Source organism: Erpetoichthys calabaricus, chromosome 9 (genome assembly GCF_900747795.2).
Source record: "Erpetoichthys calabaricus chromosome 9, fErpCal1.3, whole genome shotgun sequence".
Classification (NCBI taxonomy): Eukaryota; Metazoa; Chordata; class Cladistia; order Polypteriformes; family Polypteridae; genus Erpetoichthys; species Erpetoichthys calabaricus.
Window position 1 is genome coordinate 76,717,496 of NC_041402.2, and position 20,058 is coordinate 76,737,553.

The following is a 20,058-nucleotide window of genomic DNA, read 5'->3' on the forward strand; positions in this document are numbered from 1 at the left end:
TTTCTTTCTGCTAACACAATGGCTGGGAGTAAGATACCAACCAAGGACACTGGATTTGTAGGGCAGCATCATGCCAGAGATACTTTAATGCACACCCAATGATAGTACATTACACAACCCTTTTTTCACGTGGCAGTTAATTGTTAAGTGATTTTTAAACACAAAATGTATGAGTAAAGTAAGAGCTGCTACAATTTTCAGCTTCAGCTGAAACTGATGTTAAATGTTTTTGTTCTATTTATGTTATTTCACCCATAAAGGGCAAAGATTATTTTCAGCACATCAAATTGTAGAAACTGTAGCCCACAGTGAAAAAAGTGCTGTGTGGTGGCAATCTTTTTGATTTTAATGTACCACAATAATACATGTATTAAAGTTCAGTAAAAGAGCTACAGATGTGTTAAATACCCCATCTAAGAATCTGTGATAATCTCTCTTACCTATGAAACTGGAGAAAGCAAGAGCAGAAAAAAAGCATAGTAAAGTAAAAGATAGTATGGTCAAAAATAATATGGTTAAAAGAATTAATCACCTGAGCTTGTTCAAAAATTGACATAAAGAGTGCTAGTAAATAATATGATTAGAAAGGGGCTGAATTTTTTTTTACTTTCTGTAGTATAAATTTTGTGTTGCCTTTGCAAGGCGATAGCAATTTGGAGAGAAAATAGAATCAGGAGATACCACAGACAAGTCAGAATGCTGACAGAACTCATAACCTGAAAGACAACAAATAACAAAGCTCAGTATGTATAGCCAGTATTTTATTCAGAAAACAGAATGGTAAATCATAAACCAAAAAGGGTACATGAAGCCAGAGCCAAGAAACACAAGACATAAACTGTAATCAGAGTACAAAAAAGAATGTCATAACCAGCAGAGTCATGAAATTACAATTTGAAATAGAGCAAAGATTTTCCTTTCAGGACTCCGATCTTGGATGAATTAGGTACGCGTGGAGCCGGCTTTGTAAAACATTGTACTAATGACATCATGAAGTGTCTCCTTCGAGAACTGCAAAAAAATTTGTGGACTCAGAAACAAAAAATTTAATTTTCTCTACTTGCCAGTATTTATAATTTCCCTGGCTGATGAATAACACTTGTAAACTGTCCCCCATGCGCACATGTATGAGAGTATATTAAACACACAAATCAAATAATGAGCCTTAAAATATACTCCTGGTTCTTGACGCATTATTACAAAATCTACAAACTTGTCAATTGCAGAAGCATATTTTGAGCCTGATTTTACATTTTGTTTTTTAATTCATTGTAATAACTTAATGCTTTTGTGACCAGGTTATATATTAGTTTGTAGATGTAATGTTGTGCTGTTTTCTTTTGTTTCAAATTGTGTTTACCTATAAAATTGTCTTTTTTAATGGGAGTATAGAAATAGAAATAAACAATAAATCAGGTAAGCTGAGAAGTATTTTATCCATCCATCCATTTTCCAACCCGCTGAAACCGAAAGCAGGGTCACGGGGGTCTGCTGGAGCCAATGCCAGCCAACACAGGGCACAAGGCAGGAACCAATCCCGGGTAGGGTGCCAACCCACCGCAGGACATAAGTATTTTATATTGACTAAAATTAAGTGGTATATTTTACTACATTTTTGTTTATCGTGGTAACATGTTGGACATTAGTCAGACATGCAAATAAGAATTTCACTGTATTGTATACATACAGTATGTCAATGCTACTACTACTATTACTACTACTACAATGTTTTCTATTACTACTACTACTTCTTCTACTAGTACTGCTACTGCTGCTGCTGCTACTAGTCAGTGAATTTTCATTTATGGGCTTTAAACATTTTGGCTTTTTTTTGATGTATTAACTGTACGTTTCTGGCATTATGTGCAGTTGAAGATAATTAAGTTATGACAGTAATGTATCCTGTCTCTATGCTAAGGGTTTCTTGTGTATATTTTTCCATTTATCACTTGTGAAACAGCCTTTCTAAGCTTAAGTAAACTCATTCATTTCATAAGCTTGCAGTCAAAAACACATGCAAAAATTTTTAATGCATAGAAATGTGTTTTAGTATAACAATTCATTTTACTTAAAGCCTTTAGAAGTGGCATAGTTTTTAAGACTATACTGTAGATTTCTGTTTGAGTTTGAATGTTCTGTTTCTGAATTGTTTTCGGTATACTAACTCCATAAGTACAAGACAAATTTATTAATTTTCGTTGTGTTTTTTCCTGATGTTTTTCCTTGATGCATAGCCATAGGTTATTTACATTCTCATTACCTCTCTGTTCAGTTTATGTTTGAGATCTCGGAGTTCAAAATATTAGAAATTGGTACGAATTCTTATGCAGTTTTCTATATTGACATGCCTAACAGCAGAGGCCAAGCTGGACTATACTGTATAAGAATAAGGGAAAGACAAAGTAAACATAAAAGAAAGTTTGGTCTAGATAAGATTGCTTGCTGCAACTTTATTTTCTGGTCTACACTAATCTCAGTAGATGACATGTAAACGTTTCTTTGTAACAAGGAAACCTTTAGGGAACCAAAGACTAATGAGCCAATCCCCAAGATAGAAAATTAAGCCCAGTCTGCCTGAGTAAATCTTCAGAAACATGGGCTTAAAGTATGATTCAACAATTTCAGATTGGAAACTGCTTCTTTACTGCTTCTTGCTCAACCTCAGCCCTCAGTAAAAAAAACCAATAGTTTTTAACAGATGTGCAACCATGTGTGAAGGCACTATACAGTTGGTGGCCATAAAGTTATTTTTTGATTAAAACAAACGTGGAAAATGATTACTTATTTCATACAAGCACAAATAATAAAAGAAGAAACAAAAAGAGTGATTGTTGATTCCTTTGCCAGACAACAGACAATAAAGCCTTTGTGTGCTGTGGAGTTCAGATTTACTGTGGTTTGCTGCTGGCAGAGGATTTGGAGACATTCCAGAAAGGAACAGAGCTTGCATGCCTGGCAAGCATTGGTAATGGCAAATGAAAGGAGACTCGCGCTTGCCTGCTTTTGTGTAAGCCTAGGGCTCCATCTTGCTTGATGGGCTTTTAATAATGACTGTCATTTAAAGCACAGTATCAGGAAACTGTGTGAGACTTTTAAACATTGTTAGATTTTTATTTAGTTGATTTTTTTTTTCTGTGCTGTCTGTTTGTGAAGTTCAATATAGAATATGAAAACAAGTAAGCTGCTTAGCATTTGCTGTTTTGTTTCATGGGGCACAAGCACCTTGTCACGCCAAGGTCTTTTTTTTTTTCTATGTTTAAAAATGTAAATTATACTATTTGAATGGTGCTGCAGCAGTACAGCACTTTTTCTCAGGATAGAAGGAACTTTTACCAGTGACTCATAAATTGAGCACAGCTACTTATTCTTCTGACTTTAGTTTCATTGTTCAAGGGCTTTTTAAATTTCTCTTTAAAAACTGACATGTTTATTGGTTTATTGGTTATTGCTGCCTCATTTTTTCAGACCAAAGTCAACCTCGCCCTCCTAATAACCATTATTTGTATCACCTTCCCTCTAAATAGTTTATATTTAAATGTAATGCTATTTGCAGGTACATATTAAAGAATGTGACCTACTAATCCAAGTCAATTTACATTATCCATTATTGTGAATCTGTTAAAGTTTGCAGGGTCTGATGTTTATCGTAGGAGTAGTGAGCACAAGCCAAGGATCAGCCCTGAACAGGGTGCCAGTCCATTTCAGGGCCCACACACACAATAATTTAAAACGGAAATAAAATAATATGTTTTACTGTAAAAATTCACTGAGTACAGTCATTGAAAAAGTAAGTACACCCTGCCTCAGGTTTGCACGTCTGGATATAACTTTTCATAATCTGATTCTCACAAAGTCATTCAATTAAATGATCTAATCTTGGGTTACAACTCATAACAGATTTGACTTATCATTATTTACTTGTCATTACTTACTCAACAAACAAGTCAACAAATCTTTCTTGCCTTCATATCAGTTATTTAAGTAAACAGAGCCAATTGCTGTGAATCAAGTGTGTGTGATTATTTAGGGATTATCGATGTTGTACTTCCTCTTTATTAAAGCTGAATCGTTGGCACTTGGTTCACAAATAGTACTGGTATGAATAGGTGCTACTTATTACAAACATGCTACAAAACAAAGTTAATTACAATAGGTAATTTTTAATTTCTTATTTTGTACCCCCATACATGGAACATGTATTTTGAATTTTTTAAAGTTGCTGCAGCAACATCAGCTTTTAAAAATAACAATCAGTCCCTACATACCCTGTTCCCACAATACCTTCACTTTTCACTTTTATCCTGGTTGAAGGTTGAATAAAATGCAAGTGTGTTCACTAAATAAATTCCCTGGGAGCAAAAATCTTCCCAAATCAAATTTTCACTCACAAAACCCATTGTGGGGAGTAGCTTTGCCCTTGCCAAGTCCCAAAAATGCCTCCCAGGGGTACTTTCCTAATAAAATGCTGGTATGGTCAAATTTTAGAATAAGACAAATATAGTCTTCCCCTGTACAAGTAGGGAATCTGTGCAAAGTTGCATTGAATAGTGTGGATTTGTATACCAAACAAATGCACTTTCAGCTTTAAGATTTATACATTGTTCTATCCTTTATAAAAACAGCTTATCCTCTTCTGGGTTTTAGGAGGACATAGTTTGTCTCAGCAGGTTCTGAAGCAACAGTGTGCACCAGTTAACCCCAAGAGACCCTCACTAGTATGCAGTTTAGAGTCACCAATGAACCTAACACAAAAGACAGAAATTAGGGAGAAAAAAATTAGTGTATCCAGAAAGAAATCTACATGTGAAGAACTTGTAAACTCCACACAGACAGCACGTCAGTGGGGATTCAAACTCAACATGCTGGAGTTGTTTCAGGCCACGGACCCACTATATTTCCCTATCCATATATTATTTTTCATTATTGTGTTGCTTTATATTTTGATATTATTATTATTACGATGCACCCTTGAATGATACCATTGTAGCTGAACTTATTTCTGTGGCATTAATATAGTCATAATTGTTTTTACTTTATTTAGAGATCTGGCTTTAGTAAGTATTAACAAGCATTATTACAACTTTGTTCTTGTGTAATTAAAATAGATCCTTTTATACTTTCACTTTTTTTCTTGCTTAGATAATTTACTACTTTGTGGTATCATACTGGCCAATTGTAAATTGTGCATGCAGTAAAGGATCAAAGTTACTGGTAATAAAATTAAAGTTATCTCATGTGTGTTCAGTTTTAATAAAACAGTAACAAAGCTGTAACAAACCAAAAAGCTGAAAATAGCTTAATTCTTAAAAGCAGTAAAGCAAATTTTTGTATCAAAATGTTTGAAGTAAATGTCAAATCACTAAGTAATAAGAGTTTCTATTGACAGATGTTTTTGAGGACTGACTTGTACTATTCTTGAAGTGCTGATAATGCTTATTCATATAAATAAAAGGTTTAATTAGCAACTGATTTTAACTTTGATCCATGTTGTATTGTGGTATAGATGTATGGGCTTCAAAAACCATCACTAGGAAAAACTGCAGACTGCTGTATTTTTCAATAAAGAGATGCAAAAGATAGCTCATACTCCAAATAGTGTTTGGAGACATGCACAGTGATGTTCTTGTAGAGAATAATTGAAAAACATTTTACTATTGAAAACTTGGAATTTTGTTTCCAACTTCAGGCAAAAGAGGCTTTTTTATTAAAGATCTTTTCAACTTTCTTTGGGACCCCGGATTTTTTCATTTAGAAGAACAGGTAGCCCTCATGTTTATCCCCTTATAGCAACACTTGCGCCAAGTCTCAATCATAAATCATAAATAGTTGTATTATCCTTACACCACATCATAAGACCATACTTGGGCTGTATCAGAGTGCATTTTAGTATTTCTGTGTACTTCCATTGAACTATGAACTTAGGATATAGTTAGAAATGCACATTTGAGGGAAGTCTGTGTCATTGTTTAGGATTTACAGCCATCCATTCTTCAGACTTGCATTGTGAATTATAGAGTCACAGAGTAATGAAGCCTATGCCTGCAATGTTAGGTGCAAAAACCAACCCTGAGCAGGACACTTGGTATATTCAATAATTTGTAATATCCGAATGGATATCCAAATGTGCTATTGCTGCCTTTAACCCAATGATTGCTGGGATGGGCTCCACTTGCCTCTCAAATCTGCCCTTAATATGTGCGTTAGAAAGATGGATGGATGGATTGATATTTTATTGCTTATTTTTGGGTTAAGGGTTAATTATGTAAGATAGGGTAGCCAGCCAAATTTACCATTTTTAGTAAAAGTAAGAATGACTAAGGGGGCCCATCTATAAGCCTTTCTCTAGCATTTTAGCACTAGAGCTGCTTATAATGTTATTTGCCAATATTTTTAATCACAATATTCACTCCTAAGAATTTTAGTAGCAAACAGTTTAGAAAACTTCTTCAAGCGTTTTTAACCTAAAACTTGTTCCTTTGAAATCAATGGTAAGACTCATAAAGTACTGTACTGGTTAAAAAAAAGAGCCTTTTTCCAGTGTTTTCAGAGGACATAAGGGGCTCTTCCTGTATGAGCCATGAGTGCAGCAACAAATCGTAACTAGTAAGAAAAATGATGGTGTTGTTGTGTACACATGTGCTCCAGTAACAGCCATTTTGAGAGAGGTCAAGTGTGCATGTGTTAGTTGCAATCAACTGACAAGAACTGAGCAAAAGTTTTAAGTATACATGTAGTTTTAATCAAGTTGAAATTTAGTAAGTTTAGTGCAGATGTTTTAACATATAAGCAGAGTGTTAGAGCATATTATGCCCATGCACTTCTGGATTGATCAGTATTAGTGAGTGAGCATAACTGCAGATGATTAGTTATAACAATGAATACTAGAAATGTGCCAGTAATACTTCTCAATTTGGTCTGTGATGTGCTGTAAAGTAAATAACATCTATCTCCTTTTTCCATCCCCAGTCTGAGAACCCATAGGAACATTGACTTTATAGGTTTTTGTTACTAGTTTAAACATAGCACGCTTTTTTATGCTTGGCTGTGCAATTGACCCAAGTAAAGTCCAAAATGTTTGTTTTCGTCCACACTGTATGCTGCTGCAATAGTCACTAGCTCACTCTGACCCTAAACTGGATGTTATAAATTTACCCCTTAGCACATTATATGTATATTTATTATTTATGTATATTGTTTATTTGGTGGTTGTCACTTGATTACATTCTATGCACGTGCTTTGTCTTCTTCACTATCTTTCACTAGATGACCTGATCACGCATTTGCATGATGTTGCATGATATTGCAGTTTTTTTTTTTAATGGGTGAAATAACGTAATGATTTTTTTTTTGTGGAAGAAGGTTATGTAAATATCATAATAACACCATCACATATCAATGTGCTCATCAATATACATATCTAATCCTGCAATTTTTTCAGGATGCTGCCTGAGTTAGTCATAGAGAGTCCAGAATTGTCCTCTTGACTCCCTTTACTGTAGAACAGATTCATCCTAATATCTGCACTCATGATGCTGGTGCTATCTCCTCTTCGGTACTGTGATTACCAGGTTTCAAAGCAGTAAAGTCATAGAAGGCATTCTGGAGACAAAGTCACTTCTCAACACACTAAATGGTAAAGGAAAATGATGTCAAACATATTTTCCCCGCAAAGCAATTCTTTGTAAATGCTTGAAAAATGCTACGAAAAACCTTGAAAAATTTACAATGTTGAAGTATGATTGGACCCCTAAAGTAGTTACTTATTGCATATTTGTTTTCTTTAAATTGTCTATTAAACCAACAGGCTCCTGAGAACTGAAGGGAACATAATGATGACATAATATGCCATGTAGGTTCTTTTCATGTGACTAACATTTGACATAGCAAAAGCAAACAACATGTCCACAAACATGCAGAGCATAGATATATACACCCATTGATGCCACATTGCAATTGTTTTTCTTTTTGGGAAATATGCAATTTATTTTCTTTTTTACTGCTGTTTTACTACTGTTACTATTGGCAGCAATACTAATATGCATTTAACATATCAGAGTAGTCAAGAGCTGCTTGTAAACTCATGCGCATGTACTGAGGCAAGTTCTGTTCTTATTTTAAAATAAGATTATTACAAAATTTATTTTGGTATAATCTGTCCAGGATTTTAAATCACCTCGGTTGCTCGCAAACCATTTGACCTATTGACCTGAAATTTGGTACACATATACTATGTGACCCCCAAGGTTATTCCTCTTTTTATTTTTATTTTACTTTATTGTAGAATAAACTCTTGGTAGCAGACAGCAGGGCGGCTGTGCGGTGCATGCATACAGGCGCTGTTCTCATCCCTACCACCTTCACCATCACTTCCCCTAGCTCTTCAGATTTGAAATCATTCTTGAGGCAGATTGGAGACTTAAGTGCCAGCTTAAGTGAAAATGAAAAATTAAGAAAAACGTACTAAGTAATTGCTACACAAACACTGACTTAATCAGTTTTAACATGAAAAGATGCCAGTGAAAGAAGAGAAGAAGCGGGCCGCTAGGGTGGAGAGAAGAAGCAGCAACGCATCAACCTCTAAGCAAATGAATGGTAAATGTACAGAGAGAGAGTATGAAAACTATGAATGCTCAAGTCAAGTGTATTCATGGCACATTATCGTGCAGTGCGCCGTTACTGGTTGTTAGATATTTCACTGTATGGATTGCTAATTTTCTAAAATATGGAGTGCAACAGGAGGCAGTGACAATAATAGCCAGAACAGATAAGTAAAAAGTAAATATGTAATATGCTAAGGTTTCTCCAAATAAATGTGCAGGTGATAATTTGACACCTCTTCAGTATACACAACAGGGAAAATCTAATGCATAGTACATAGAATAATAATACTGTAATAACTATGCATAGTACATAGAATAATACAGTAATCCCTCGCTATATCGCGCTTCGCCTTTCGCGGCTTCACTCCATCGCGGATTTTATATGTAAGCATATTTAAATATATATCGCGGATTTTTCGCTGCTTCGCGGGTTTCTGCGGACAATGGGTCTTTTAATTTCTGGTACATGCTTCCTCAGTTGGTTTGCCCAGTTGATTTCATACAAGGGACGCTATTGGCAGATGGCTGAGAAGCTACCCAGCTTACTTTTCTCTTTCTTTTGCGCTGACTTTCTCTGATCCTGACGTAGGGGGATTGAGCAGGGGGGCTGTTCGCACACCTAGACGATACGGACGCTCGTCTAAAAATGCTGAAAGATTATCTTCACGTTGTGATCTTTTGTGCAGCTGCTTCCTGAAACGACATGCTGCACGGAGCTTCGCATACTTAAAAGCTCGAAGGGCACGTATTGATTTTTGATTGAAAAACAAACTCTGTCTCACTTTGTCTGCTCCTGACGGAGGGGGTGTGAGCTGCCGCCTTCAACAGCTTTGTGCCGTGGTGCTTCACATACTTAAAAGAAAAACAGCCCTATTGATCTGTTTGCTTTTCTCTCTATCTCTGTGACAGTCACTGCTCCTGACAAGCACTCGATATGTTTGCATTCTTTTAATTGTGAGACGGAACTGTCATCTCTGTCTTGTCATGGAGCACAGTTTAAACTTTTGAAAAAGAGACAAATGTTTGTTTGCAGTGTTTGAATAAAGTTCATGTCTCTCTACAACCTCCTGTGTTTCTGCGCAAATCTGTGACCCAAGCATGACAATATAAAAATAACCATATAAACATATGGTTTCTACTTCGCGGATTTTCTTATTTCGCGGGTGGCTCTGGAACGCAACCCCCGCGATGGAGGAGGGATTACTGTAATACTTTAACAGTAATAATAATATGAAGAAGAATGTAAAGTTACCTGGAGGAATCGAATTATTTAATTACTCTCGCTCACAAAGTTTTCACAGACATAGCAAACCCAAGAATGAATGCAAATGTGAGAATAAATAGTATGCTTTCTTTGTGAAAATGGAAGGACAGATACAAGATGGTACTTGATAGTGAATGAGGTGCCTTTTAGGAGACAAAAATAAGCTTCGAGTATAGCTGCATTGAAATATATTGAATTATATATAATTTTATGAATTAAATCACATACATGGTTTAATAGCAGATGCTTACACATACAAAGCAAACAACTGTTTTTTCTTGTATTTGCATACATTGCTGTGGCTGTAAAAACATTACAATTGGGCTGCATTCACTCGCTCTGTCCACAGTGTGCCATCTTGGATGTGTTGTTTTCCCCCACATAAAACTGACAGCTTTGCTATTTTATCAGACACTTGGCACAATTTGAGGTGCATTGTAAGTAAGGGTCATCATACCCATCAATGAGCAGTAAATGTCCATTTGCAAAGTGAAAAACAAACAAAACTGACAACTTTGGAAATTTTGTATAGTTGTGGATGTAAGCAGCAATATACTGTATACTAGATGCTACTCCTTATTTGGAGAAAGATCATACTTGATTCCCAGGGAAAATCAGTATATGACAGATGTTCGGGGCAGCCACCAGTATATTATTTTCCTGGCTGAAAATTGCAAATAAATGACAGCACTGATGTGCACAAACTGGAGTCCAAAACAGAACTGAGGGAATAGGGTAAAGGTGGAGGTTTTTAAAGGTCAGGGCAGGAAGTGACGTCAAAGGGGCCGTGATCGAAAAGGTCTTCAGCCATAGGCTCAAGCCCAGACGTGACATCAAGGGGGCCGGAGCAGGCAAGGCCTTCTTCTATAGGTCCAGACCCGGAAGTGACGTCAACAGGGCCAGGTGGAACATCGCGTGAATGGTCTTTAAGAAAGCGAGAAAAAGCAGTCAGATTTGGAATTGCCCTCACTCAAGCCCTTTAGCTGCCTCCCATTCGCACGTGTGTGACACCTGATAGAAATCATATGCTAACATTTAAAGTGAAAGCACAGTATATGCAAGCAATATATGCTGCGTGCCAAGAAAGTATTTGTTATTTATTTTTACGTTCACTCAAGCTGTATTAGGCTATCTGTAATCTTGGGGGTAGGGCAGTAGTGATGCATTAAGATGATCATAAACTGATTGGCCTTTAGAATTCAGATGCCACTTGGCTTGACCTTGGCAGTTAAAGTGGTGAAAAAATGTGTGACGGTTCTAGTATTAATGTATTAATGTATTAACTGAAGACATGTCTGTGTTGTGGTGATGCCCTTCCACATTTGTGTCTACTGTTTTTCTTCATGCACAGGACAACTCCTCAGAATCTGTCTTCTGAGTTTATTATTTCACTTCCCTTAATGCAAAAGCCTGTATCCTGGTCTTTTATCTAACCTAAAGTTTGTCTGGCTACACAATGATCTGGCAGCATCATGACACATGCACTTCCTGAAGTATCATAATACTTTGCATAAAGGAGTGCTATAGCTTAATTATCATAAATTTTAGAAAAGCAGACACTGAAAAAAAAGTTTTTAGAGATTGGCCAGTTTACCAATTACCAGTCATGTCATTTGGGGTAAAAATTGTCAAATTGGTCAGACCAGCACTACTAAATACATGCCTAAAAATAAAGTTTTATGCCCAGCACTGACTTCCTTGGTTGTTTGTTCCATTACCATATCTTTAGCTGCCAGCCAAAATGGCATCATTTAGCTGTCATAATTGTTAAATGGAATACGTTTGGAACAACCACAACTTTTCATAGAGCTGGCTGTCAGGATAAACTGACCAATCAGGGCCTTAGTAAGAGGGGTGACTAAGAACCCTATTGTCACTCTGACTGAGCTCCAGAGAACCTGTATGGAGATGGGAAAATTTTCCAAAAGGACAACCATTTATGCATCTTCCTAGGTAAGTTTTGATGATTGGGAGTCCTAATCACAACATCTCCAAACAAAGCAAAATGGGTGTGAGGCATCCTAAAAGGACCATAAAGGCAGGGACACGACCTAAACAGCCCCACCAAAGGCTCTCACTCCAAATCCAGTTAGCCTCAAAACCGCTAACTGCAGGCTTCCAGCTTAGCAGACCCCAAGCAAGTTGAGCTGGCAAAATAATAAAAAAACTCCCAAGATATGCAAAGCCAATCAGAAGAGAGATGACCGTAAACCTTCAGCTTTTATGAATAGGGCAAAAAAATTTTTTAAAAATAAATGATTTATTAGAAACAAATAGAAAAATACAAGCAAAAATGCTTAAAAGGCAATCCTAGGCAATCAAGCCCAAATCCTTAATCAGGAAAAGAAAACCAATGACATAAATAAAATAGCAGTACTTACAAACACAAGTGCGGTGACCTCTCCGTTTGAACTTGCTAAGCTATGGCCTTAAATAGCCAGAGTGAGGGCTCAGAAAGAGTTATGTCCTGCCTCTTAGGGCTCAATCCACAAAATACAGTGAATGGAAGCACAGTTAAATGGATAAAAGTACAATTATGAACATAGAAAATACATGAAAATATGAAAAATAAAACATATATTACACAAAAATACAGACCCTTACATAATAAGAAAGACGACTTGATGCACAGAATGCAGGCCTTCCCATATGCATTATGGCTCACAGTTGTTAAGAGCCTAGTATAAAACTAATAGTATTTAAAATCAGCCCTAAAAGATACTGGACGCAAATGAAGTGCACATAAAGTTGGTGTCACATACTCAGATACTCATTTTTTAATTGTATCTTTTGCTGCTGCGTTTTATACAAGGTGTAGCTTGTGTGTCTTTCTTTACACTTTAAATCCTATTAAAAGTGCATTACAGTAGTCTACTCAGGTAAAAAGAAAGGTATGCGTCACCTTCACAGCATCCTGCATGGACACAAAAGTTTAAACCTCTGCCAAGTTTCTTAATGAAATGTTGTCTTCGTAGCCTGAGTAATGTGGGATTTGAAATTAAGTTCGGAATCAATCATGAAACATACATTCTCTACTTTCCCCTTTACCTGTAAAGGCAGGTGATTGATTTTCCCCACCAGATCCCTATTTTTTCACCATAGTCAATATCTAGAATTTATAAACTCTATAAATTGACACTTAATTGACTTAAGTGTTCAGAATTTATTGTTTCACTTCTGATTATATACATATACATTCCTATATGAGATATGTTTATACTATTGTGTATATACAGTAGGTGTTGAATATAAAAATGCATTTATTGCATATCTTAACATAGTAGAAGCAAACAGCATGTAAAAATTAATAATAGCTTTTTATAAGATTGATCATAATCACATGAAACTGGTTTAACCAGTCTTTGCAAGTTTGCACTTGATGAATATCAACTAAAGTACTGTGAGGCATTTCTAATTTAGTGTTCTTATTTCACTTTTGACTGTTTCATGTGAGGAAATTATCACCCATATTTTTTATTTATTTACAGACAAGTTTAAAAAAAACATAACTGAAACAAAAATGTTAGGCAGACTCTTCTGTAATCTATTCATAGTCATTGTCTGTAGCACTTCTGTAAGTGAGTGTTATACTATAAAATACTCTAATGTAAATATGTGATCAGTTAAGTCTTTCAAAATTTGTCAAAATTAAAAAAAAAATTGAGAATTATGGCTATGCAGGATGATAAAAGTCTTTAACTCTTTTAGGGCTAATTATTTTTTTTCTTTTCTCCCAGGGCTGAATATTTTTCAAAAGAAAACTCAGCATTCTAAAAAGCACATAAAGCAGTGGTTTCACACGTACAGTAAATCAACATAAAATATTTCTTTATAACAAATTTCATTTTGTTTTATGTTCCATGAGCCTCTACCATAAGTAAATTCACATACTTATTACATTCATGTTTGTCTTATCAGAAAAAAAAAAACAAAATCTGCAGTTGTTTCAAGGCCACAAGACCACCCAGCCCCCACTGGGCATTCTACCTAACTTAAATGATCTAAATCAGTCCTCATGGTTTTCAGGCTTCACATGAAAGAATTTGATGATGGAAGATGAAATATTGTTGTCTTGGCACTAAAGACAAAGACAAGTCACTTCTTTGTTAGCCATGTCACCATTGTTGGCTTATGGTGACATTGTCTTCAGCAACTTTATTGATGGAGCTGGAGTTGTGTTTGGCCACAAAGTCATATGTGAACAAGAAGTACACCATTGGCTTAAGCACACTACCAAAATTAAAAGTGATAGCAAATTACGAGGAGACAGCTCCAACAATTTTAAAAGGCAAGAGCAATAATTAAAACTGGGCCAAGATCTGGAAGATACTGAATGTAAGTCATTGAAATGTGTTACATGCAGGTAATATGAACATAAATTATGAATGACTCATGAAATGCATAAATGTAGCATTGTCATCCTCCAGGCAATATGCGTAAACAATTAAAAAGAAAATACTTTATTTTCTAAAAATTACAATATACCTGAAAGTGTGTTAGAATTCCAGTTGTTTCTGGAGTACTGTGTGCAGTTATTGTTAGTATTCTTCAAAAAGACATACTGTACCAATTATGCAAAAATCATCATCCAGGTCTACTTGCACTAAAGGACATCTCCTCTGAAAAAGGTACAGGAACAGAACCACTTCAGTCTTGGATAGAATTATATGAAAACCAAATTCACATTATCAGAATTCTCAACAAGTTCAAGTTTATTGATGAATAACATCTAGCAATATGTTTCTGTTTTACTGTAGTAGTGAATTATATACTTCGGACACTGGTGTATGTTATAGGGAAGTTTAATCAAGCCATGAAACCAGAAATAATTTCTTCATTTAAGGTGCAGTGGAAAACTGGAGCAATATATTCATTCATGTTGCTGAAATGGAGCTAGATGGAGTAAATGATAATATATGTCATGTTCTTTTGTGACTTGCAGGTTGTGTCTCAAACAGCTAGTGTTGTGGATCTCTCCTGTTATAGCCTAGAAGAAGTTCCTGAGTACCTCTTCTACAGCCAAGACATCACACACCTAAACTTACGCCATAATTTTATCCAAATTGCAGGGTTGCACAACTTCAGCAGGTAAACAACTTCTAGTGCAAATTGCAACTCCCTGCATACAGTGCCAAAAAAGGCACAACTTATCAGATGTGTAGACTCATTTACTTCAAGCTGTGAACAAATACACTACCTAATAATCTGCTAACTTTAACCTTCTGAGACTTAATAGTGTTTTTATTACTGGCGACATTGTAAATGAAAAATATCAGCTACTATAAAGTTTTAATTAGTTGAGTTCCCATAAGGCATCAATAAGTAAGTTATGTAAGCAACTATATTTTCCTCATTCTCATTATACTTATTGTTTGCATTTCTTTAGATTTTCACAGCTGAAGAGCTTGAATCTATCTCACAATCATCTGGGCCAATTTCCACAATCCTTGTGTGAGATCCTTTCATTAACTGAGCTTAACCTTTCATGCAATGGGATTGACCAGATTCCTGTTCAAATTGGAAATCTACAAAGGTAATGTGTATACAATATGCCTTTTTAATAAGTAAAGCTCAATCTTATGTTTATTAATTTAAGGACCTGGTCATTTAGTATAGTGATATTTTTGGTTTACTAGAAGTTTCATCTTAAAAATGACTAATACAGCCTAAGGCACCATTGTACAAAGTCAGCAGCAAGTGGACAATTAAAGTATACTGAATTAGGAGAGTGTTACAGTTATCTTTTGTTACCATAAAACTGAATGCTTGAAATTGAAAGGTCAAAGGTTCTGCACTTCCTAATCATCGCCCAGTGATCAAATGACCAAATTAGTCAATTGCACAAACTAATTACCTTGTTAACTGATATTAAACTATTAAGAATGCACTGCACATTCACCCAATATTATTCTTCCATTATGACAGTGGTAAGAGAGAAACATTATGGAAAGTAATAAAAAGACATGCCACCACAAAAGCAGTGTAGACCCCTTCATTTTTCATGGAACAAATTCAAATACAGAACAGTTTTGGTTAAAAATGTAAAAAATTATCAATGTTTTTACAGTGTAATCTGGTAAAAATGTAAAATATTAAGGATGGTAACATGCTACAGGATTAAAAATGATGGGCCTTTAATCATCACCGAGCATTATCAGATTATTAAACTCTCATTTATTCACTTTAATTTTCCTTAAAGGAAAAATCAAAACTTGGTGACTGTCCACTTATCCTGTGTGGCCACTAGGGTTGCTCCAGCTCCCTAAACACCCAACACAGACAACACTCAAGAGTTTTTTATTGTGGTAAACTCTTCTTTGTAAGAGTTTCTCACCACCAACACAAATAAAGATAAGCACAGCAAACAACACTCTGTCTTCTTCCCTCTGTCTCTAACTCTCTGCCTCCTCGTCTCTTACCAGCAAGCTTTGGCTTGCTTTCCCAACTCTGGCTCCCGGAGTTGTTGCAGGCAGCTACTCTTAAGTAATCCTCAGAAATACTTCCAGTGTCCCAAAGGCCTGCCTGGCAATGGGAGCACTCCTGGGTAAGATATGACAAATGACTCCAGTTTCTGTGGTGCCCTGTGGGAAACCGTGATGCTGCCGTAACCCAGGGGAGCTGCCATCTAGCAGTTTGGGGGAGACAGTGCCCCATGCATGCTGTCTCCCCCTTTCCTTCCATTTTGAGGTTGTCTATTTCCTCTAGGGGTCTCTAGCTCCCTAGTTGGAATAAGTTCTTTTGTAATTGCGGCATTTTAAGTAACCCGAAAGTATACAGATATAATGTAAAAAAAGCGATATCCCTCCCATAGTGATATGGCGGTAAGAAATCACATAAGAGAAAATAATTTAGCTTTCTTTAATGACGATTTACACGGCATAACAAACGAAGGAAGCCAAATGGCAAGACAATTACCAAGGTGGAATCTCGATATATACAGTCTGCCATTTCTCATCGCTGCGATGGAAAGATTTTCAGGACGGATGACGTTATCACCCATCCGTCTGTCGGCTTCGAGGTGTTCGGCTACTGTCTATTTTATATTGTTTTCTCTACGTGTAGGCCCTTACTTAGGTTCCAAACAGGACAAGTAGAGGATTCAATTTCATATTCAATTTCATCTCTAACATGCAGAAATAGTACAATGCCCATTTTTGTAATTGTACCTTCTCTCTTCAAATGCTTGCCTAGCAGTTCTAAATGCTGACAGCCCTTGTGTGCTAACTTTGGCCTGGCCTGTACATGTGAGTGGATTTATAAAATAATTTTTGTACAGAGCATAGTGACATTAAACTTCTGATTACAGTCCACCCATTGTCACTGTATCTGTGACAAAAATAATACTTGAAGCAAAGCAAAAGGTATTTAATCCCCCTTCACAGTGTAGACAGTTCCTCAAGAACGTTTGTGGAAATGTGGGGTGTAGTGCCACTATAGCTCCTGTTTTTATTCATCTAATATACCAATGTCCTGGCTGGGAAAGGGTCCTGGCCATCCCTCACATAGCTCCTTCTCCAGTTGAGCCTGCAAGGGCTGTACTTCTCCAAGGAGGGCTGTCGGCATCTACCTGTCCACTACGCTGACTTCAAATCGTGGTGCCTCCTTCTGCCATTTATGGGCAGTGTTTCCAGCCATGTGCTGGCCATCTGCACTCATAGCACCATCTTCTCTCTTTTTGAACCCTGCAGCTTGTGAAACAAAGAGAGGCACCCTTTTTGCCTTGCGCATGACCACTGCCGATTTAGTAGGAGGCTGGACAGCCCAGACACATGCACTAACAAGCTGGTCTTTCTCCATCACTGCAAGCTTTTCCCTCGGGTCATTCTGGATGGGAGGCCCTACCACCAGGCAATCAATCATCATGCCCTTGTTCATTGTCGGAACCCTGGCAATTCACCATCAATCAGCCCAATCAAGTCAATTCACCCAGGTTTCCTCTTTACTGGTGACACTTGTATTGCCGCATTTACTGGGGTGGAGATTTCGATGGCAAGCCTCTTCAGATATCCTTACACCTTTATCGTCTTCTCCAACACTCTAATCATCTTCCTTAGAAGCCTGATCACCTGCAACAACTCTTGTATGGGCTGGAGCCCCCTTTCTAGCTCTTGTATGTAAAAAACCGGCAGGCCGTCACACTTGTTAACAAAGTTAAAATAAAATCACAAAGATCTTTTCATATGAAGACTGTCCAGCCAAAACTTATTTTCCATAATAAAACATCACAACAGGAATTTATGGAAGTAAAGCATTATGTGTAACATCCGCTAATGAACTGTTTGAAACCACTTACCATAATGCACATTTCCCTGTTGTGAAAATAAACTTGGAGAAACTATGATATTTAAGAATGGCAAACAAAGTGTAAATTAAATAATTAGTTATACAATTCAGGGCTATTTTATACATGAAATTACAGCACATATAGTAGCATGTAGATGTAGTAGGTACAGTATGAATGTGTACAGAGGTAAAAACATTTACTAAAGAATGCATAGGTCTATAACGATTGAAATGAACAACTGTAGTACCCATCACTACAGTTAATTATGAATTACATGAGAGCAAAGGCTAAATTAGAAAAAGTGAAATGCAGCTGAAGAAAACTATTACTATAAATGGAATATTAATTTATAAATGTTTATTTTAATGGATTAATAATAAAACAGCAGTTAGTAAGAGGGTTAAAAGTGTTAAGACATTGAGAAATTACGTTTTAATAAATATAGCAAATATACACATAATTCTTATTTGCCTGAAGTATGGTGTTTACCACTCAAGTGGTCAGTAACCTCTCACTAGCTACAGCAATTGTGCAGGTCATAATAAATAACTAAAGATTAAACAAGGTGGTGTCATGCAAATTTTTAAAAGTTTACACACAAATCACCAGAACCAGTATTTATCATAGAGCCCTTGAATGAGTTAATCTACAATTATGTATATGTTAAAAGTTTTAGAACACCTCAGTTTTTCTTCAAATTTAATCAGTTGAATTGAAATGAATGACCTAAAATGGCAAAATGTAAGCAGGAAACTTCCAGAGGTTTAAATTTAAAGATTAGGTTAGCAAAAACTGAAAAAATGAAATTTCAGAATATTACAATTGGGTCTTCTTCAGGGAACAACTAATAGGTTACAACCTACAGATGTTCTGCAGCAAGTAAATTAAGCCTTGCAAACTAAAGCAAACAATTTGCATAGGTGTCCCAACTTCACTCACTGGCAACTTTATTAGGTACATCTTGCTAGTACTGGGTTGGACCCCTTTTGCCTTCAGAACTGCTGTAATTCTGCATAGCATAGATTCAACAAGGTGCTGGAAACATTCCTCAGGGAATTTGATCCATATTGATGTGATAGCATCACGCAGTTGCTGCAGATTTGTCAGCTGCACGTCCATGATGCAAATCTCCCATTCCACCACATCCCCAAAGGTGCTCTATTGGATTGAGATCTGGTGGCTATGGAGATCATTTGGATACAATGAACTCATTGTCATGTTCAGGAAACCAGTTTGAGATGATTTGAGCTTTTTAGCCATCAGAAGATGAGTACAATGTAGTCATAAAGGGATGGACATGGTCAGCAACAGTACTCAGATAGGCTGTGGCATTTAAATGGTGCTCAATTGGTACCAAGGGGCCCAACGTATGCATAGAAAATATCCCCCACACCATTAAACCACCACCAGCAGTCTGAACCATTCCTACCAGGCAGTATGGATCCATGCTTTCATGTTGTTGATGCCAAATTCTGATCCAACCATCCAAATGTCTCAGCAGAAATCAAGACACGTCAGACCAGGCAATGTTTTTCCATTTCTATTGCTGAATTTTGGTGAGCCAGTGTAAATTATAGCCTCATTAGCCTTTTCTTAGCTGACAGGAGTGGCAACCGGTGTGATCTCCTGCTGCTGTAACCCATCTGCTTCAAGGTTCAACGTGTTGTGCTTTCAGAGATACAATGGAACCTTGGTTCACGAACGTCTCGGAACACGTACAAATCGGTTTATGACCAAAAAGTTCGCCAAACTTTTGCATCTGTTCACGACCACACACTCGGTATACAAACAAACCAGTTTTCCTTTCAGTTTGTACGTGTTCAGTCTCTCCCTGTGCATTTCCTGTGCAGTGAGCAAGAGAGAGAGAGCAAGAGAGCGCGACACACACACGAGAGAGAGAGAGACACACG

At 36.6% G+C, this 20,058-nt stretch overlaps 1 protein-coding gene across 2 annotated transcripts in view; it reads left to right on the forward strand.

Moving 5' to 3' along the window:
- Positions 1–20,058, forward strand: part of phlpp2 (PH domain and leucine rich repeat protein phosphatase 2) — a 213,412-nt gene that overhangs the window by 120,400 nt on the left and 72,954 nt on the right. For both annotated transcript variants that reach the window (XR_007935807.1, XM_028809782.2), the window contains exons 6-7: positions 14,807–14,952; positions 15,251–15,397. Coding sequence is in view for 1 of the 2 variants with exons in the window: in XM_028809782.2 (XP_028665615.2) it covers positions 14,807–14,952; positions 15,251–15,397 (293 nt within the window). In the remaining variant the exon portion in view is untranslated. The remainder of the gene's footprint in view (positions 1–14,806; positions 14,953–15,250; positions 15,398–20,058) is intronic.